Genomic DNA, 22101 nt, shown 5'->3' with positions numbered 1-22101 from the left:
TAATATTATAATGCTGAGACTGTGGGTCAACTGTCATTCTGTTGATCTATGTGGTGAATTTGGGATTGGTCCTTGGTCTCTGACTCTTCCTTGAGTGTGGATTCCATGGGGGCAGTGGGTGGGGTTGGGAGAATTCCTCTGCATCCCTGGCAGCTTAAAGCTGTGATACTTAAAATATCACTGTCCATTGTGCGCGCACACACACACATTGCTTTTGATGTGTGGTAAGAAGAGAAATTGGAAAACTGATGGTCTGCTCTCTAGAAGTTCTGAACCTTGCATTCTACATTCAGTTTTGTGTGGCAAATTTTATAAGTAGTTTTGAAGCTGGTAGAAAGGGGGCAAGGTGCATTCTTCAGCAATTTTTGTTTGGAATCCTTTTATCTTTTCAATACTTTCAACCATAGTGGTGTGATTCAGGAAAATTTAATTTCAGGACACAAAAGGAATTTCTGAGATGCAGAGGTTTTTAAGGTGTGCTAGTGTTGGGGAGGTGGATAAGGCAGATTCCATATCTTATGGCACAATCCATGTGGGAGTAAGCAAACATGAAAACACTAACCAGATTGGTTTGTGTATTGCTTTCAGTGGGGCTGGATTTGCCTGAAACCACAAGAAGGCATGAGGGGCTTTAGAATCGTAGCCCTCTTTTTTGATCACTTTTTTTCCACAGTGAGCTCCAGACCATTGAGCATGTGGTCTCTCCTTTTGGAAGAGCGATTTGTAGTAGCTGGTTTGTCAGAAATATACTTTAGGGGTCAGTTTGAGTTGCTTTTGTAAGAGTTTTGCAGTCTTTGCTTATTTAATTTCTATACACATATAACCATAAGTAACCTTGGTCAAGTCACATTTTTTCCTGGTAGTTTCCTTGGGTCTTTTGAGGAAAATTTGAATATATTTTTAGGCTTATGATTTTGGCTTTTTCTCTTTGTCTCCTAATTTGGTCACAACTGTTGTACACATTCTTGATAGTTGTAGCTCTGAGATACGTTCTGAGGTCACAGCTGCATATGTGTGTACTCTTACTTCATTATCCTATTTGGAATTCTTTGTCATTTTTTCATGGGACATAGCTTTGGAATCAGCTTTCCTCTTAGAAATTCATAGAAATTTTCTTTGGATTCTGGTGAATTCATACTGAAATAGAAAATAGCCAACATCTTTTTTTTTTTAAATACATCATCCCATTGGTGTTGTTTACTCTAGTATAAAAGGGTAAATGATATCCTACATAATCATTTGTTTAGCAAACTACAGTTAGTATATAAAATTGAAAGTGATGAAATAATTTACACAGCCATAGAAAGAAGACTTCAGTATAGAGTTTACTGACACAAAATGCATTGCTATGGTCACAAAAGCTATCCCCCCATGTATAATTTGAGAAGACAAAAAGTGAAAGTAAAACATGGTTCTCAATTGAACAATAAATTTGAATGTGGTATGGGATCATGTATTAGCATACAAAATAATCTCATGATAGCAGAATTTAGGAATTCCCACAGATTCAAACTAAAATTAAGTAACATCAGGTTGTGTTCTTATAGTTCATGTAAAACTGCAAGTATTTAGTGTTTGTAATCTGATGCATTTGTTAGTGTTACCTACAACCACACCTCCTCATTACCAAAAAATTCACAATAAATCATGTTCTTCTCACATTCTCATTGTATCCATGTGTTTGTGTGTGCCTACATTGCACATAGCTCTCATAAAATGACAAAATTGCTATTGATCCCAGCAGTCTTCTCAGTAAAGTTTTATGTACTTTTGATTGGTTTTAAAACAGTATTTGAATTCTCATGATTTTTGCATTTATGTTCATGGTAAATAACTTTTAAAATAACCTAATTCCTTATTTGTTGAGGTTATGGTTTGTGACTCAGAAGGATGGTAAGGTAAATCAATGAAGACAATAGCAATGGTAAAGGGATTACACACTTATAAAAGACTTTCACAGTCAGTGCTGTATTGGTCATGAAACTGTATAATTACAGCATAATCAATGTCAAATCAAGAAACTTCTCTCTCTCTCTGATTTCAATCTTGCTGCATTCCCATTTATCCTTTGGGTAGGAGAGCTTCAGTCATCTTTTCTACCTTATAGTTCACAAGAGAAAATGAAGGGCAGAAACAGCACAACCTAGCTGAAGCAATCACTTTCAAAGAATTTTCTTAACTTATTTTTATTTGGTATGTGGAGAAGGAAAATCAAATATCAGGCTTTTTAGAGCAAAACTTGTGACAGAAATAAAAAGCAAGTGTACTTTTACAATATACTATAAAATGCAGAAAGTTGGTTTATTTTGATGGCATAAGAGTTTTCTGCCAATGAGTCATGCTGCATGAAGTGAAAATGAGTTAAGAAACGGAATGACTTGTTTTGTTTGAATTGAAATAATGGCAAATTACAGTTGAATAAAAATGTAATAGTCTTAGACAAGTAACACTTTTCTTAGTTTTGTTTTGATCAGCTAACCCACCTTAAATGATGACACTTTTATTTTTATTGGGAAAACATGCTTAAACACTTAGCATTTTAAAATATCAGTTTGTGTATGCTTAATGTATTATATAGTTAATGTATAAATAGTGTATAACATTACATACTTATTTATATTATTGTGAATATTATTCAAATTTACGTTTTTTTTTTTTGTTTTCTTAAAGGCTTTATTTAGTTAATTAATGTTCTATCAGCATTTGTACCTGCATGCCAGAAGAGGGCAACATATCTCACTATAGATGATTGTGATCCACCATGTGGTTTCTGGGAATTGAACTCAGGACCTCTGAAGGAACAGAGGGTGTTCTTATCTGCTGAGCCACCTCTCTAGCTCCAAACTTTAGTTTTTATTATAGAGAAGAAAGAGTACTCTTTTGGAATTAAGTGAGCAGGGACCCCTGTAATTCCATATAACAGCAGATAATTACCTTATTTTACCTGCATGATATATATTTCACATTGGTGAGAGCAAAATATCTGATTTCATAGATCTAGATAAGACTAAAAAATAAGCTTGTTAAACTCCTGAGTGATGTTTCCCCTCTTTGCACACAGAATAATAACTGTACATCATGATTTTGTTTTCCTTGTCTTCACTATTTCACTTCTCTTTGATTTCTTCCCTTCTTTGCATTTTTAGGTAGGAAAATTAAATTAATGCTTTTTAATTGAAAAGGATTCTTCCCTCATACAATATATTCTGACCACTGTTTTCCCTCCCTCCACTTCTCCCACATCCAGCATACCTCCCTTCTTCCCCATATCTACTTCCTTCCTCTGTATCCATTTTAGAAAAGATCAGGCCTCTAAGATAGGACTGCCAAACAAGATACAAAAAAGACAAGGCCAACAGACCTCACAATGAGGATGGACAAGGAACCCTAAATAGGGGAAAAAGAGTCTCAAGAGCAGGTGAGAGAGTCAAAGCTGCACCTGTTCTTAATGTTAGTAGTCTCACAAAAAATATAGAACTAATAGCCATGACATCTCAGCAGTGGACCTGGAGCAGACACATGCACATACAATCCTTGCTGTTTATGTCCTTGAGACATTCGTGGCCATCAAGGGAGTGGGTTCCATCTCATGGCTTGGGCTGCAAGTTAAACCAAGCATTAGCTCACCACTCAAGCAAGTTTGGGGCCATCACTCCCCTTTTACATCTTGCATGCAGTACAGATTTTAGGTGGAGTTTTTATTCTGGATTTGTGTCCAGGTTTCTTTTTTTTTGGGGGGGGGAGCCTGTACAGTACTGTCTCACCCCAAAGAGACTAGAACATAGGGGTGAAATCTTTCAACCTGCACCTGGTCCACCTCTCCACTTTCAGTGCACTGTGTATAAGCTTTCCTCCAGAGTGTGGCCCTGCTATTGTTTTTCAGAGAAAAACGCTCTCTCCTAACATCAGCCTGGGCTTTTAGGCATCCTCTTACCCAGTTTTGTGAGAAAATACAATGTTAGCTGTATTTGTTTGCCCTCCAACCAGCAATGGAGGAGTGTTCCCCTTCTCCAACACCTTTGTCAGTGTGAGTGAGCTGTCACTTGTCCTGTTAAACTTCACCACTCTGACATGTGTAAAATTAAAGCTCAAAGTAGTTTCCATTTGCATTTCCTTAAACGCTAAAGATGCGGAACCTGAACAGTGTTTCTCAGCCATCTGAGATTCTCCTGTTGAGAATTCTACATTGAGATCTGTTCTCTGTTTTATATTTTATTTTTTTTAATATTAGTTACAGTTTATTAACTTTTTATCCCAGCTGTAGCACACTCCTTCACTCCCTTCCAACCCCACCCTCTCTCCCTCATTTTCTCCATGCCCCTTTCCAAGGCCACTGATAAGGGAGGTCCTCCTTACCTTACCTTATCAGGTATCTTCAGGACTGGCTGCAATGTCCACCTTTGTGGTCTATGAAGCTCCTCCCTGGGGGTGGGGGTAGATCAAAGAGACAGCCATCGAGTACATGTCATAAACAGTCCCTGTTCACATTACTAGAGAACACACTTGCCTATTAAGCTACCATGGGCTCCATCCGAGCAGGAGTTCTAGGTTATATCCATACATGGTCCTTGATCGGAGATACAGTCTCATAAAAGACCCCTGTGCCCAGATATATTTGGTCCTTGTGGAGCTCCTGTCTTCTCCAGGTGATACTAACTCTCTCTTTTTTCATATGATTCCTTGCCCTCAGAGGATCAGACCCACAGTGCAAGTGATGCTCAGCACAGAACTCACTGCCTGGGGAGATGTTTTTCTAAAAAAATAAAATAAAATTTCTTAAGCATAAGAGTAAAAGCTCTGATCTAAGAAGGTCTATGAGGATGGCAACAATGTCTGATTTAATGCACACACAGACACATACAGATAATAATAATCAGAGGTCCCCTCATCCACCCACTCAAAAATCTTATAAAAATTTAGTTATATAAGAAACCCTCCCTTAAGCAAATCCTTAAAAGTCTAAAGTCTTGCCAGCCAGGCTTGCACAAGCCTTTAATCCAGGCACCTGAAAGGCAGACACAGGCTGTTCCCTGTGAGTTCAGTGTTGGCCTGGTTGACAAAGAGAGTCCAGCACAGACAGGCCTACATGATGAAACCCGGTCTTAAAAAAAACAAAAGATAAAATTAAAACAAAATCTGAGATGGAGTTAGTGGCACAGACCTTGAATTCCAGACCTCTGGCAGGAAGAAGCAGGTCAGTCTTAGTGAGTTCAAGGTCAGCCTCGTCTACACATCTAGTCCAAGACAGCCAGGGCTAAAAGGAGAAGCCCGGCTCAAAATACCAAATCATATATACATACATACATACATATATATATGTGTGTGTGTGTGTGTGTGTGTGTGTATTAGCTGTATACATACAGAGAAATTTATTCTGTCAGTTCTTTTCGTGTAGAGAGCCTTCACTAGTACAGCTTTCTGTTTTCTTCATCTTCCCATTGAGGAAGAAGATTTTCCTGATGATAGTACTCCAAAGTGTCATGTTTTTCCTGCCTTTCCCCCACTGGGGTTGTCTCTTAACTTCTAGGAGAAAAGTGGTTGCAGTTTACCTGGCCCCAGTGTGAAGTCACAGAACAAAAATCTCCTTGCATTTTCTAAAATTTCTCTGTAATTCTTAATAGTCTTGGCACCCTTCTACCTGTGGGACAGACTGTTCACTCTGATACAGGTTGAATAATGGTTGTGCAATATTCACCTTGATTCCAGGAGGAAGAGGGGAATTGCATCCTGAGTGCTGGAAGACAGAAGGTAGGCTAGGGGAGGACTGGCACAAATGATGATGAAAAGGAAATCTGCAGATCTGAAGAAGATTCGGTCTGGAAATGGAAGCCTGGGCCAAAAATCACTAAGCCTTGTCCCTTCAGTACAGTGTAAGCCAAAGGGAGGTGCTCATGTCACTCAAGACTCACTGGCCAATCAGGATCTTCCATCCCTCCCGTAGAGGAAGAGGCGGGTTCTTCCTGGTGCCATGGTGCATGTTCTCTCTATAGCTGAGCTGGATTGAATGGTTGGTGTGCTCTGGTATGAGCGCAGCTGCTGTGTGCCATGAGGGGATTTCAGACAAGTTCCAAAGTCTCAACATGGTGATTATGTGGTCAGTGTCCCCAACCTTGTGGAGCACGAGGCTGAACAGCAGGAACTGCAGTGTAGGATCTTTCGTAAGGCTGGGTGTGAACAAGCAGCCAGAATCAGCCATGGGAGAGGTCCCTTTTCCTATCCCTGAACAGAGCAGAGCATCTGAATATTTTGACTATGTTGGCTTTGGGTTCTGAGCAGAGAAAACTCATTTCTGGAACAGAAGGTTAAAATTAAAACTTTATTTATTGTGCTCAGGGAGGCAGCCAGTTCAGGATCTGAACGGTGCCCTAGGGTAAGCTTTATTGTATATTTCAAGAGTTAATCCATAAGGGGCGGGTCCCTTGGAGAGTCCTGGGTTCATACAATCAAATTTTAACGTTGTGGGTTAGACAAGGGAGTTTATGTTGGAGGCTGTGATGAACCAGGCCACTGGGCTCAAGGCCTTTAACTGTTTTCTAAGACATTTGGTCTGGATTCGAAGGCCCTTAATTTATAGCTCTTGACATTTGGTCTGGAGCACAAGGTTATAAAGAAAAAAAAAAGACGTGAGTGCTCTGTCTGTAATAAAGCAGGGCTTTGTAAGTGATATATTTTTACAATTTAGGCACGTTGGTTAAGGTAACAGCAAGTTTTACCAGTTAACTGTTAATTAGGAAAATGTTTCAATGGGTTCAGTGGGAGATGGCGCTGCAAGGTTTGGAATGTGAAGTTAGTTTAATCTTTCTAGTAAAGTGGAAGAGTTGCTTGGAGAGGGCTGGGACACTGGAGGCTCCCTCCTTACGCACTATGGGCTTGCATGTTTACAAAGTATTTGCAGCAGGGGCTTGAACACAGAAATGTCCTTGGTAGGATGCAAACTCAGAGAAGCCTAGTTTCTAGTATCTTTTCCAAGTTCTGACCTTGGCATTTAACATTCAAGTATAAGATTCCTTTGGAATTAATTTTGTGGAGGTTGTAAATAACGTGTTGAGTAGCACTTCATTATAAAGCTGTGGTGTAAATGCCTAGAATTGTTCATGTAAAGGATTTACCAATACTTAGGTGACAGGAAGTCACACCAAGTAGAATTTAGCTAAGGGCTACATAAATAAGTAGCATGCCAACCAGGCATGCTTGAGATAAGGATGCTAGGAAATACATGTTTGCTTAAGACGATAGTCAACAAATTTGTCTCCAGCCATAACCAGGGAGACAGCCCTGATTCATATGAAACACTGGCCCATGTCCATGTCAAAGAACAGGCATCTAACAAGCTGCTTAATTGACATTACAGACTGACAGCCAGCATTAAAGACTGTTGTACTATAAAGTTGCAGTTTTCTTAAGAAAAGCATAGCTCTGTCACATGGGGAAGACATCTGGTGAAAACCAATTGAATAAGGAAAACACTGCCCTGATCAAACAAAGCTTTCTCCAAAAGCCTCGTGTATGGAGAGTGACCTAACTTCTTCTCACACTCCTCACTTATGCTTGGCAGAGCCAGATCAACCTGTGGCCTAGGCTTTGGGAGATTTGCCCAAGATTATGAGGTATTTAAAATAAAGCACTGTTCCTATTCTAAAACCAGGAATAGGGTGAGCTGCAGGTTCAGGGCATTTGAGGAGTGTTTCCTTCAGATTCTGAGAACCCAACTCTTTCTAACTCCTGGAGATACCCTCATCAGTTCCAAAGTCACTGTGTTCTTGGTAAATAATATTCTTGAGATCCTGTGTTCCCCTTGTGCAGTGTTGTTTATTAGACTTTTCATGGTTTTATACCATTGTATGAGATTGTCTGATCAATTCATAGATGTCTCCTGTTTCCTTCCAAGACATCTCACTTATACCCTGTCACTGAATAATGACCTACTGTATTAGGGGAGTGGAGTACATAAATCATTCTAGGAATAGCTTTGCTATGTAAATCTCCCAATTGGCTCAGTGGCTAGACTTGAACTCTCTGGTCCATATTTAAATTGTTTAATGTATAAACTGGAGCCTAAAAGAGACTTAAGGAAGACTGAATGTATGGAATACAAAATCAGTTTTAGGTTGTCTTATAGCATTAACTAGAGCTAGATACATGCTATTATTAAAGAAAACGTTTTTAATTAACCATTTGATTTTGTGTGGCGTACATTCTCCCTGATGGTGCATATTAACTCTAGAATAGCTGCATCTTCATTGTTTTGGAAAAATATTTCTGAGACAAGTGTTGTTGGCTCAAGTCACATTTATCCTAGTCTCTTGCTACCCAGATGCATGACTTTGCTTTCCTCTTGGTTAAAATTCCTAAATTCTCAAGTTAAAGGCTGTACACATCTGACATAATCTGATTGGCCTGCTCTTTGATCACCTCCCTCTGGGGGGGAGCAGCCTTACCAGGCCATAGTAGAGGACAATGCAGCCACTTTTGATGTGAACTGACAGACTAAGATCAGAAAGGAGAGGAGAACCTCCCCTATTAGTGGACTTGGGGAGTGGCATGCAAGCAGAGGGAGGAGGGAGGGTGGGACTGGGAGGGGAGGAGGGAGGGGCTTATGGGGGGATGCAGAATGAATAAACTGTAATTGATGAAAAATTTAAAAAAAAGGGAAAAAATAATTTAAGAACCTTAAATGACTTTCAAAAGTGGAGGAAAATATGGAGTTAGTCAATTGGCATGGAGCACGTCTTGCCCCTGGGGGCAATGGTCTCCTAAACCTACTCAGACCTCGGACACTACCACTGCTAGTTCTAGAACTGTCGCAGGATGTTTCAACGAGGGGGTTAAGGCTTCTCATAATGTTTCCTATAAGCCCACACCTGTTTGTCTATATCCCCAATTTTTATTCATTATTAGCCAGATAGAGCCAAGTAATTGTGGTAATGATACTTGCTTTTTTGCCCAATGCTGGAATGCTAGTAAATTTAGGTATGCCCTGGTTACTCGCATGCCTCACTGGGTGTCTGAGCCCGTTGATGGCCCTCACGCTATGACTCTCTTCAGACAGAAAAGGGATCTTGGAACTACAGCCACCATTGTTACTACCATCTCATTGGCGGCTGTTGGAGCTACCACTGGGGCATTAGCCATGAGTCATACTGGGCAGACTGCTCAGACCCTGAATAATCATTTAGCCAATGTAGCTCATGCCTTAGTTGTACATAAAGGAATTAATGCTCAACTAAAAGGAAGCTCGATTGTGTTCAATCAGAGGATTGACCTCGTGCAGGAGCAAATTGATACCCTATGGCAAATCGCTCAACTTGGCTGTCAATGAAAATATGCTGGACTTTGAGTCACTAGCATATAACATGAGAATTTTTCCTGTGCTGCAAATCTGTCTAAACAATTGTCGAGCTATATTTTAGGTAATTGGACTGGAGAATTCGATACTACGATGGAGCAGCTGAGAGTAGACATTGTCACAGTAAATTCTACCAGAGTGGACGCAGGACTAGCCACAGGATTATCATCATGGATTGCTGCAGCCATGAATCATCTGAAGGAATGGGCGGGCATGGGAGCATTAGCAGGCCTTCTGGTGTTGGTCTCCTTGGTTTGCCTGTGGTATATATGCAAGATTAGAGTCTCACAACAGTGTGATGCAGCCATGATCATTCAGGCCTTTACAGCCATTGAAGAAGGACAGTCTCCCCAAGCATAGTTGGATACCATAAAAAGCTAAAATGTTATGCTCAGGATGCGAGGCTAAGCACTGCACTCAGGGTCAGCCGCTTTGGACCCAGAGAAGAGCATGTCTGATTGCATGCGGGTTGATGCCCCAGGTCCCGCCTCTGAGAAAAAGGTATTGGACGGGTCTGATGCTCTTTGGGTGGATGACACCTAAATGAACATCGGTACAAAGTCCCAATTTATTTCTAATATCAGAGATCAGACCTCTACTCTTGCCTGATGCGTCTAAAACAAAAAGGGGGAACTGTAGAGAGCTGCGGAATGCTATGCCTTAAAGATGGAGCTGGTTTCCACCTTCTACCTTCCCGATGGTGAGTGCTCTCTGTCATGAACAATTCCACATTTGGCTAAGGCTGAGGATCTGGCTTGCTTCCATGTATGTGGACCTATCTGCATTGCCCACGTGGCACGCCTGGGTTGGCTACCCAGAGGCTATTTAAGCTGTGGGCTGGCTTTCCCCAGGGTCCGAGGATTGTTCAAGGTTCCTGAATAAACTGCATTGAAAAAAAGAAAAGAAAAAGCTGAGAGGGTCTGTGCCGAGGGTGAGAAGGGAAGGAAGCTCTGTATGTACTCTCAAGTTTAGCTTGGTTTGTGCACAGACCACAGTCCACTCTCTTAAGCAATCTATGTTGTCCCGAAGTGTACAAACAATTAAAATTATCTCCAGTATTTAAAAAAAAAATTAGCTGAACATATGATCCTTTATAGCAGCTGAATTGCTATTCCCACCCATGAAATACCATCCAATCTTTTCTTATCCTAACCCAAACATTTTACCTCTGATTTCCCCTTCTCCACACCCATTTACTGTCTCTAGTTACTGAGTCCACATTTTCTCTTCAAATATTATGATCTTATGGAAAATAATCCTTGCTCAGGCAAGGATTACATGATATACATGATATCATATATCAAATGATATGCATGCTTTCCTCAGCAGTCAGTTTTGTTAGCAAATTTTTAACTTTTCAGAAAATATTCTCAGACACAGCAAAGGACTTCTTTTGCTTAATTTTCTTTATTTTTTTTAAATGTCAAAAGCAAGCAAGTAGACAAACACCAACACAAAAACAAAAGAAATTGTTTTTACAAGAAGCTTGGTGTTAGTTTGAAATACAGCAAAGTAGTGAACAGAAGATCCTGGAACACATTTCCCTTCCATGACCAACTAGAACTGATGTTCTCTATCTGTGGGTCACAATAATAGACATCCTGCATATCAGATATTTACATTACAGTTCATAGCAGTAGCAAAATCATAGTTATAAAATAGCAACAAAAATAATTTTATGAGTGGGAGTCATCACAACATGAGGAACTGTATTAAAAGGTTGTAGCGGTAGGAAGGTTGAGAACCCTGAACTAGACAGCTAGATGGTCAATGGGTGGAAGAAAGACCGAGCAGAGCAGAGATGTGGCTGGCTGCAAGTGGAGGTTATTATGATTAGAGTTACTTCTTGGCAGTCTGTGCTCATTATCCATGCACTGTAAGAATGGCGATATTAGCTCATTCTCAGCATGACAGCGGTACCCCACATACAGCAAGAATCAAAAACCTGACTAGAATAAAGTGTCCTTCACTCTTTTCTTTCTGTGAACCTTATTCCTTTTCATAATATTCCAAAAGTGTTTGGAATCTTATTACATGCTAATGCAACCAATTAATCTTTAAAGTACTTTAAAAAAATGATTACTGTTCATCAGACATGTTTTCAAAATGTCTTTATAATTCTTTAAACATACCTTGCAAAGCTATTGTAATGCCTTTTCTTCTAATAAGTCCTTTTATTCTTTGAATGGTAAAAATCATTTAATATGAATAGAATATCACAACAAATGTTTGGATATCTGTTAGCTAATTTCTTTTTTTCTTGCATATATCCTCTTGATTAATCAATTATAATGTTTTTATGTCTTTTTATCTACAGGAGTAGATGCTCCATGGTTTCCAACTAAGATTATATTCAAACAGTGCAAAATTCTGTGTGTCTTAAGTAAACATATCTGCCCACCAATTAAACACAGACTGTCAGGAAGTGTTACTTACCTGATCAAAGTATTTTGACATGACAACAGTCACAACTTCTTGCCTTGAGTCTATTAACCGTTCACCATTGGTATTATTTTTTAAATTTTTTTGATATAGCATACACATACATTTATTTATGTGTATGCTATATCATGGAGTCGGTGTGGAGATTAAAGGACAACTTGTTAGTCCTTCAGCCACGTAGGTCCTAGAGAGATCCATGAATGTGGTACAAGCATCCATGAACTCTCCTACCAGTCATTGATATGATTTCTAAATAAAGTTCATCCCACCTCCTTAAAATAAAAATTATTTACAAAATATATTTATTTAATTTAACAAATAAATGTACCTAATTTAATAATGTAAGATTTTTAAAACTGACTGGACTAGTTATATTCATAAGGAATTTCATAATGAAACATTAGAGACTATTGAAATAACATTTGTAATATAAAAAAATAAAAAATAAAAATTGCTCTGATTTCCACCCCCAAGGAAAACTGATTCTGTAATTTTGGATTATTAAACCACTTTCTCTATTGATCTTTCAATGCACTTAAAAATTAATATATTTAATCTAGACAGGAAAATGGTACATAAAAATTCTACTATGCTATTCCTGTCTTTATTTTGTGAAGCTCTTCTTTGTTTGATTGTTTAAAGCAAATCATCCCTGCATTTGTTTTAATCTTTCTACTATTCAGTATAAATAGTACAAAAATCAGAATTTATTATTATGTGTCTCTACATGAACATGAAACCGGATGTAACTCTAATACTACGTAGAACAAAGCAAATAATTTACCTGGAAGTTTAGAACATTTGTTTTTGGTTTGTAATTATAATAGCCAAGGTATGTGTTTGAATATTTCCTTTGCATGCAAGAGAATAGCAAAAAAAAAAAATTACACCTTTCCTCGTTTTCTTATGCCATTTGTCTAGTGATGTTGTTGTTGTCTTCTTGTATCTGTAGCATTGTTGTCCATTGGATTTTTTTTTCTGGAGTAAAAATGACAAGACAAAGGGCCATTCACATGTCAGTTAGCTTTAGTTAGCCCCAGTCCTATTTATGGAGGTTAGCTAGCTTTGCACACTCTGTAATCCAGGCTGGTTTTGAACTTGCAATGTGACCACTGTCTACGTGTCTGAGATAATGAAACTGCAGCATTACGCTCGGATAGATTTTTTTTTTTTTAGCTACTTGTGAAGTGAGCATCTCTTGTGTTCAATATTATGACTTATTCTTAGGACAGTGTCTCTTACCTTTGTTGTTTACTTATCTTATGTCTGTCATTTTGTTAAAAAAATCTTTTGAGCAAATAAATATTAACCTTGTGCCTACTTAGCCACATTCAATTATCCAAATCTTTCGTTTGTTGATTGATTGTGTTTTGACATCTGTTAGATATTTTCCTAGCATTTTACTCAAGCTTGCAGCTTTCTGAATATTTAGCAAAATATCCCAAGGAAAAATACTTTTTACTAGAATACATTTCACAAGGTGCTTGTTGATTTGTCTTTCTGGAAACTGATGTTTAGATGACAGGAAATCATTTTCTTCCTACTATTTGCTGAAATGTAAGGATGAGAATTTCCCTTGACCCTGTTTTCTGAGTGACTGAGTTCTGATTTGTTTGCTCTTCACAATAGAAGCTCAGTACAGTTCTAACACACACATGGTTCAGACACACTCAGATGTGATTTTTCCCTGCTACTGTTTTACTTTTTACATTCTTTGCCTTTGTTGTTTGTTTGTTTTTACCAGATATCAATAATGTTACTACATCTACCATGTGACACTGGTTTATTCTGGGTGTCATGAAACCCCCTTCCCCATAAATCACCTAGTGTACTTATTTCTCTAATGTCCTACATTTACTTTGTATTTGTTAGTTGGAAAATTGAGAAGGCAGTAAATTGCACTTCTAGGTGACAAAGAAAATACTTGCTTAGTTTTTATCCTTGAAGAATGCACTGCTGATCTGTGGCTGAAAGACCAACTCAAAACAGTAAGACATGCATGTGTCAGCTTTGTAAAATTATGCACACTTGGGTGGCCATGATTATGCTATCTATGTGACATTTCAGAAAATAATTTATCAAAACACAAAGCAACACACCCATTAAGGCAGCAGATTGTGGAATGTCTTCGCTAGATCAAGTTCCTAGTACTTCTGAGTATCCATCATTTTGTTTTGTAAGTTCTGTAGCTATTTCTACAAGAAGTTAGGGGAAATAATGCTTGGAACTACTAAGCATACTCTTTCATAAAGAAAAGATATAAAAACATATATTTCCTGGACTCTGACCACTTGATTTTATTCATGATATAGATCTCACATTTTACTCTAGTGTGTTTACTCTGAACTGAATCCTATCCTTTTGAAGTTACAAATAAGTGAAAACTGAGCATATGGAAAGTACTGAGGTCATGATGCAGGCTTAGAATAAAAAAATTAAGTCACACCATTTTTTTTAAGTCACCACAGTCCCTCAGGAAAGGGTAGGCCCCTATAAGCTCTGACCCCTTCTGTAATGAAATATTGAGGTGCCCAATCTTGTACAGATGATACAAGAACTAGTCCATACTCAGGTAAGCAACCTCCCATCCATGCGAGGCAGGTAACCTTTTTATATCACAGTAAGCTACAAATGCAAAAAGATGTGAAATTAGTAGGATGACTTATTGGAAAGAAGGTATTCAATGGGGGAAGGAAGAAAAGACAAAAATAGCAGTGTGTAAGAGGTACTAAAATTAATCAGATACATGTAGTGAATCTATCATAATAAAAAATGAGGGATTTTCTAGAAAGAAGGTGGTGCATAGAAGTAGAAAGAACACTAGCACAATAACCTCTAAATTTTCTGCTGGAATGAATATTGCAAAATTAAAAGACAAGCAAGTATCTCTAAACCTTTATATTTAATGGGGTGAATGCATTTGTGGAGAATATGGCTTTGTGCATGTGGGTGCAGGACCAAATAAGACCAGAAGAAGGAGACATATTCCTAGCAGCTGGAGTTGTAGGTGCTTGTAAGCTGCCCAAAATGATTTCTGGAAGGTGAACTGATATTCTCTACAATGTATGATTCTACTGCTGAACCAACTCTTTAGCAATACAGACATGTCTAGAAATTAGTAAATGCTGAACTGTTGACAGAATCAGAAATTTACTATCTAGATTCTCACTTCTTACATAATCTTCTTCCCTTTAATATGGGAAGGACTTATCATGTGAAGATTATCTTCTCATGATTGGATTGTGATGTCTCACACAGATGTAATTCAATCCAGATGTAATGGTGCAAGACTCTCTCTTCAGAACTCAAGATGCAGAGGTATGTATATCTCTGTAGGTTTCAGGACACATCTATATAGCAAGTTCCAGGCCAGTAAGGGCTACTACAAAGTGAGACTCTGCTTTGATACATACATACATACATATACATAATACAATTATTTTAGGTGGAATTCTTTATATTTCAACAGAACTTGAAAAATATTGGGCAGAAAGAGAAAAAGCCAGAGAGCTTTTTAAATGAGAGTGATACAGACAATTCTCTGTGTAGCTGGGAGAAAGCAAAAAAGCCATTATGGTTGATACAGACTGAGAACTATGTAGCAACGACCAACTTCTTCTGAGAGCACTTCAGCCACTTTAATAGGTATGGAGGCCCATGTTCTCATAGAGAATCACTCAAGGAACCTGAGGTGTTCCTTCAACAGAAGGTATGGATAACCTCTTATCTTTTCTGAATGCTGGGAACAGATGTGCATTCTGTCTGGGTGAAGTTTGTATTCCGAGTCCAGAGACCAAACTGGATATACCCCAAGACATTCATCATAAGCTTATTTTTTTTTCTATAAATCTATAGAACCTATCTTTATGGAAATCATCATATATAATTTATAAAGTGTTTTGATGTAGTCATATCCAATCTTTATTTAATTTACTTGTTTTTTCAAGAAGATATAGGTATGCTCTGTTGCATACACAGGATTGAGTTCATTATCACTGGGAATGATTGTTTATTTAGGTTAACTAAATAAACCCAATCTCTGTGTGGTGATTTGGTTATACAGCTGTTTAGAACTAACAGCAGCGTTACTAAAAGATGTATCAATAGTAAATATTAATCGCCACTTACAATATGAGAAGAATCCCTTTTTACAACAAGATTATTTTACTTGCTAATTACATGAACTTAAATGGATTTATTTATTTATTTATTGCATTAATATCTTCCACAAATTTTTCTTTTTAATTACTATGTGTATGGGTATGTATGTTCTTGTGGTCAGAGGACAATTTGTGTTATCAATTCTCTCCACCATGTGAGTCTCAAGAATTGAATGCATATATGCTCAGGTGGAAGGCTCTTTTCTTTCTTATAGTGCAACATAGTTAAACACAATATTCAATATCAGTAAATACTGTCTGTAGACAAAGAAACAACAGAATTAGCCTAACCTTCATGTTCCCATTTGTAGAATAAGATCTTTTCTCCCCAAAACCCGCCACTACTATGAATACTCTTAATCTTAAAGGGGAACATGTTACAAGTTTTAAATAAAATAATATGTATATAAACATGTCTTAAATGATGTTTTCTCTTAGAATGCCTATATGTGACATATTGCAACTAGAAGCACGTGTTATAGGGCCAGAATTTATGAAGATGGTGTCATTTTCATTACAGTATGAATGCTCTGCTGTGCTCAAACTGTAAAATGTAGCAGGTAAGAAATCCACAGCAGATAAGAAACCATTGTCTGCATGCCAGAGGGCACTCCCAGACAGAGAAGGCAGCTTCTGCTCTCTGTCCTGCTAAGGTTCATCCTGCTGCTGCATTGACTGTTACATTTGCTACTTCTGACTTGCTGGTTTGCTGCATTGCTGAATATCCTGAAGACGAAGATTGGACTTGTCCCAGGAAACCTGGAAATAGCATAAGAGCTGCATAAACAACAGGAAATAGTCCATAGAAATCTATGGCCCTTTCCCATTTATCATTTTTTATTTACTACCTAGTGTCTGGGAGTTGGAAGGATTAGGTTGGATAATAGTTGGAAGGGAGGTAGAGTTATAAGAAACCCAACAAAACAGACAAATATTCCAATGAAGGCTTTGTTGAGACCAATTAGGTTTTACAATATAATTTAATTTTCATAAAATTTTGGAACCAGTTGTTATTTTACTACCAAATTATGTTTTCAAACAAATTTATCATGGTAAGTCTTACAGCAGTAGAATAGTAGTATCTTACAGGAATATTTGTACAGATATATTTAGGCAGTTGATAATTAATAAAGACATTTAAACAAAAATTATTGATGGATTTTACATAATTTTACTTTATCAATTATTACACCTTGTGCTAACAGCAAATTCATAAAGTAGCTCCATTAGTGATATCAGGGGTTTAATTCATAAAATCAATGATGCCTGAAAAATCAGGAAACTTGGACTGAGTAAATGTGTTTTTTTAGGAAAAGGATTCCCATATTTTTTTATTAATGGACTTCCTATTAAAAGGCACCAAGCACTTATAAATACATCCATCTAAAAAAAAATCCAATTTTGTGAATCTTGAAATGCTTTTTCAAATCTGTAATCCACCTTGGAGTAATCGTTTACTTCTTATTTGAAGGTAGAATACTTCTAATAGTTTTGTGGGTGTGAGACTCACATCTCATATAAACCTGTATGTGAGTTAAGACCCTTTCTCCTCTCACAATTTTAGATATTAAAAGGGCTTCCTGCAGTTACTATACAATGAGAAAGCCTCTGAAAAAGCACATCAAAACTGTTGCGGAGGAATATTGTGCCTGAGTGGCATAAACAGAGAATACAGATAAACCCACGATATTTTATTTGTTTTCTAAATAGTTTTGGATTAGCTATAACTGTTATGTGAGTTCCTGGTGAGGAACCATGACTTCATAGACTTCATAGACTCATGTGTGTGTCTGTGTATATGTGTGTGGTGTGTCTGTGTGTTCCTGTGTGTATGTCTGTGTGTGTTGTTATTATATTGAAATAGCTACTTGAAGCTACTTACCATTTTTTCTTTCATTCTGAGATATCCATGCAAATCAGATAGTCATGCATTCTATATCTAATGTAAGGATCATTCCATCCTCTCACCACTCCTGATTCTGTATCCACAGATCAAAATAACTGTCTTCATTACATGCCTTTTTGAACAAATACTTGGTGTTCTGGGTACCACTGAAATGGTTCCAGACAGCAGGGTGCAGGGGTCTATTTTATTCTGAAGTATTACCACCTTTGATGCTGTCAAAGCAACTGTAAATAATGAAGAAATGTATCATATAGCAGGAATACCTTTACTTAATATGTGTCAAAATAATGAATGATGGACTATTTATACTTTATTAAAATTTATTTAAAATATATTAAAACTATTATAATGAGACTAGTTCATGGGAATTATAATTATTTCAAAATGAGCTCCTGGAAAAACAGTGGGGGTTTCTGTGGGGTTTTAGCAATGATTTTGAAACGGAAGTGGAAAGAAACTTAGATAAGTTGGAGAAAGACAATGAGTTAGCAGTTGAATGTCTGTTGCCCTCATAAAGGACCCCAGATCAATTTCCAGCATCACTGTCTGTCTCATGATTTGATCATCCTTTTCAATCCCGATGGGCAGCTTATTCATATGTGCATGCCTCAACAATGCTATACACATGACATACACAATACATGATATAAACATATCTAAAAATACAGATAAATGAAAGGAACAAGTTGGCTCTACAGGGCACTTTATGAAATCTATACCCCATAATAAACTAACTTCAATCAGTACTTTTCCAGAAAGCAGAAGGACAAAAGGAAAAGCAGGTGAATTGAGAAAAGACCCACACTGTTGCAAAGGAATACCAAAATTCTCCACTCTGATGCAGAGGAATGTCCAGATATGCAGTATGAGATAACATTGCCCAACAACCAGTCCAGAAAATCATAGCTCACCAAATCAGATAGGGGCAGGACTAGATGTACTGCTCACCTAAAATGATCGAATCATTGTAAACTTCGAACACCCTACAGCATCATCATCCAATAAATAGCATATGGAACTTGAGTCCAACTTGGCAAAAAGCAAAAGGAATTAGTCTGGTTTGTTTGTTTGTTTTTGTGGTTTTTATTGTTTTTGGTCTGTTTGTTTGCTGGAGGAGGGAGGCAGTTGTAAAGGAATTTCAATCATGCTACCTGGCTGCTCTAGCAAGGGGTTACACCAAGAGATCTTCATGGGCTGCCTGCTGGGATTGACACACCTGAAAATCCCCCTGTCTGAAAGGCTGACACACCCTTAGGACACACCTTAATCCCAAACAATGTAAGGAACTCTAGTTTGGAAAGAGAGAGGGCCTTGATTGGAAGTGCGGTCTAGTGGAGGGGCAGACAAAGAGCCAATCAGAGAAGGACTCCTCAGCAAGCATCAGAGATAGGATCCGCCCACCAGGAAAGGGAGGCTTCTTAAAGAGAGTGCAGCACTCTAGAGCAGCTCAGTTGAGTTCTCACTGTGCAGTGAGGTGGAGCTCCACCCCTTTCCCTCCAGCAACCCACCACCCATTGTTGATTTTCTGAGTGCGTTCTGTGCTGGTGAAGAGAGGCACGTGAAACCCGAGAGTCAGAAGGGACCAGAAGTGTTGCAGTGGAACCCAACCTGATCGGGAAGGAGAGAACCCACCAAGATTGCAGGAGGCAGAGGACATCTGACAGAAAGGTCTCAGAGGAGAGCAGACGTCTGAGGGAGAGCCTCGGAGGAGGAGAAATTCCCTGGGATCCTCTGCAGAGGATGCATCTGTTTCACCTGGCTCCTGCTGGAGAACACATAGGAGGCTCCATTTTGGAGAGGGGGGAAATTGAAGGCCTAGGGGGGTTCCTCGGGAAAGCCATGGCGGCAGTTCTTTGGGCCTTGATCACCATCACGATCACCAGCCTGCTTGTACTTGGACTTGCAGCTGTCCTTCTCTACTTTCTCTCCAAGAAGCTTGGATCAATATGTGCCCAACAAGAACGCACCTCAATAGCATCTGGAAAAGCAGCACTACTGCAAGAAGTGGTAGTCGTGCAACAAGCGAAATTAGCTGTGATGTTACTGAGGCTGCAGAGACACGAGAGAGGGGAAGTGAGAGAACAGAAGGCCCTCGAAGGATAAACTAGGGTACGTGATGGGTCAGGGGGCCGGGATGGACAGCCCATGGAACCTGAGTCGCCCCCGGCTCAGAAGGAAACCGAACAAGGGCAGCAACCCCCACCACCTTTCCCATTGGCCCAGGGAGGAACGCCTGACAAGGGTTTTCAACAACCCGTGGGACCTGTGCTTGCAGAATCTAAGGAGCCTCCCCGTGGAAAGCATTCCCACTCAGGGGGCTTGCCTGAGCCTAAGCCGATGTGCCCCCCAATTTCTGAGCCACTCCTGCAGCAGCCCTGGCTGTTTCCTTCAGAGACAGGATCCGCAGAATTGGGTGGATCCTATGAGGACCCCACTGCCTCGTTCACAGGGGTTCAGAGATTTCAAGAGGCCCTCAAGACCCCATACAGTCTGGCCTTGAGAAATGAGCCCGGCAGAGCAGATCTGAAGCATGTGGTGATAGATGGAAGTAACGTGGCCATGGCCCATGGCCTGAAAAAGTTCTTCAGTTGCCGCGGAATAGCCCTCGCAGTGGAGTATTTCTGGAAGCTTGGCAACAGAAACATCACCGTGTTTGTCCCGCAGTGGAGAACGAGACGGGATCCTCACGTCACGGAACAGCACCTGTTGGGCCAGCTCCAGGACCTCGGCATAGTGGCTCTGACTCCTGCCCGGATGGTCTCCCGAGAAAGAATCTCTTCTCATGATGACAGGTTCCTACTGCACCTGGCAGACAAGACCGGGGGGATCATCGTGACCAATGATAACCTGAGAGAGTTTGTGACTGAGTCGGCGTCCTGGAGAGAAATCGTTGCCAGGAGACTGCTTCAGTATACGTTCATGGGAGACATATTTATGGTTCCCGATGACCCTCTGGGAAGACACGGACCTCGGCTGGAAGAATTTCTTCAAAAGGACCTCTTTCCTCCAGACAAGCAGCTGGTTGATGACAGCGGCCCGCCAGGCATGAGCAGTTTGGATTCTGTCCTCAGGAGCCCTAGCCCCAGCCCCAGCCCCAGCCAATGGCCACCACCTCAGAACCACGGAGCCTCTCCAAGCCCTGGGCTTCCTCAGCAACAGCTCTTCACTGCCCCGGTCACACTGCCCAGGATGCAGCAGAAACTGGCCAGGCCTGCACAGAGATCTTGGGCAGAGACCAGCGAGTTGAGAGAGGCGCTGATGAGCATCTTCCCGGACTCTGAGCAGAAACAGAAGATTGACCAGATTCTGCTAGCTCATCCATCCACGATGGACCTGAATGCCCTCTCTGGCCTCGTGTTGGATGCAAAGCTGGGCTGAAACTGCACTCATGGTGTGGTGAGGACGGGGCAGGGGAGGGCACTAGGTTCTGCCACCTGTTGGTAGATCCTTCCCTGAGGAAACATTGCTGTATGGTATGGGAGAAAAGGAGTGACAGATGTTTGGTGTACACAAAACGGAGTTTCTAAATAAACAGAAACAGGGAGCAGGAACTCCCACAAATACAGACCATTATGTTTTGTTTTGTTTTGTTTTTTAAGTTGAAATTTCCTGATTGGCAACCAGGCAGTCAACTGCTGTTTAAAGTCCCTGGATTGTAGGAGAACGTGATGATGAGTGTGAGCTTCCATTCTTCAATGGGATTTTCAAAACAGTGGGATGGGTTTCAGGTAATGGGACGCTCAGAGAAGCAGCTTTTGCCTATATTTCCACAGGTCAGCAGAGCCTAAGGGTTCCATCAAATTGCAAAGGAGCCCATCCCCAGTGAGAGAGGATTCCCCATGAAAGCCTCTACTCAAGGAAGGAAAGGAGGCAGATAGAGGGCAACCCGGAGCCATGGTCACACCGGGAAAGTTGGTACCACCCACAGCCCCCACACAAACGCACACACAACACCAACACCACCGCCAGCTCCACAACCGCCATGCCCTGGTGCAGGAAGAGCTCATCGACCTGACTGAAAGAGGACAGTGAGTTCCTGAAACAGACAGATGGGAAGACCTAGATCCTGAAATGGACTTTTTCTGAGGTTACTGATGTTCGCGGGGAAGGTGGCATGAAGACATGAATCTTCAGGTGGATTTTTCCACTGTTTAGTTTAGGGGAGTGGGTGATAGTCTGTGATGGAAGACTGAAATCCAGCACAATGTTTCTATTCGGCTGAAAGAGATGCCAGGAAGGAGAGAGAT

The 22101-nt window shown here is 39.8% G+C and overlaps 1 protein-coding gene across 1 annotated transcript; it reads left to right on the top strand.

Annotated features, from left to right (window-relative positions):
• Positions 1-19999: 19999 nt before the first annotated feature.
• On the top strand, positions 20000-21232 carry LOC132651357 (NEDD4-binding protein 1-like). The gene has a single exon (XM_060376580.1). The coding sequence runs from the start codon at positions 20000-20002 to the stop codon at positions 21230-21232; it is 1233 nt and encodes a 410-aa protein (XP_060232563.1).
• The last annotated feature ends 869 nt before the right edge of the window (positions 21233-22101 follow it).

Source organism: Meriones unguiculatus, assembly GCF_030254825.1.
Source record: "Meriones unguiculatus strain TT.TT164.6M chromosome 13 unlocalized genomic scaffold, Bangor_MerUng_6.1 Chr13_unordered_Scaffold_49, whole genome shotgun sequence".
NCBI lineage: Eukaryota > Metazoa > Chordata > Mammalia > Rodentia > Muridae > Meriones > Meriones unguiculatus.
This window is presented reverse-complemented; position numbering and strand designations above follow the sequence as displayed.

What these genes read in the sequence shown, in the direction of transcription:
- LOC132651357 (XM_060376580.1), top strand. Translation starts at nt 20,000, where the DNA reads ATGGAACCTGAGTCGCCCCCGGCTCAGAAGGAAACCGAACAAGGGCAG.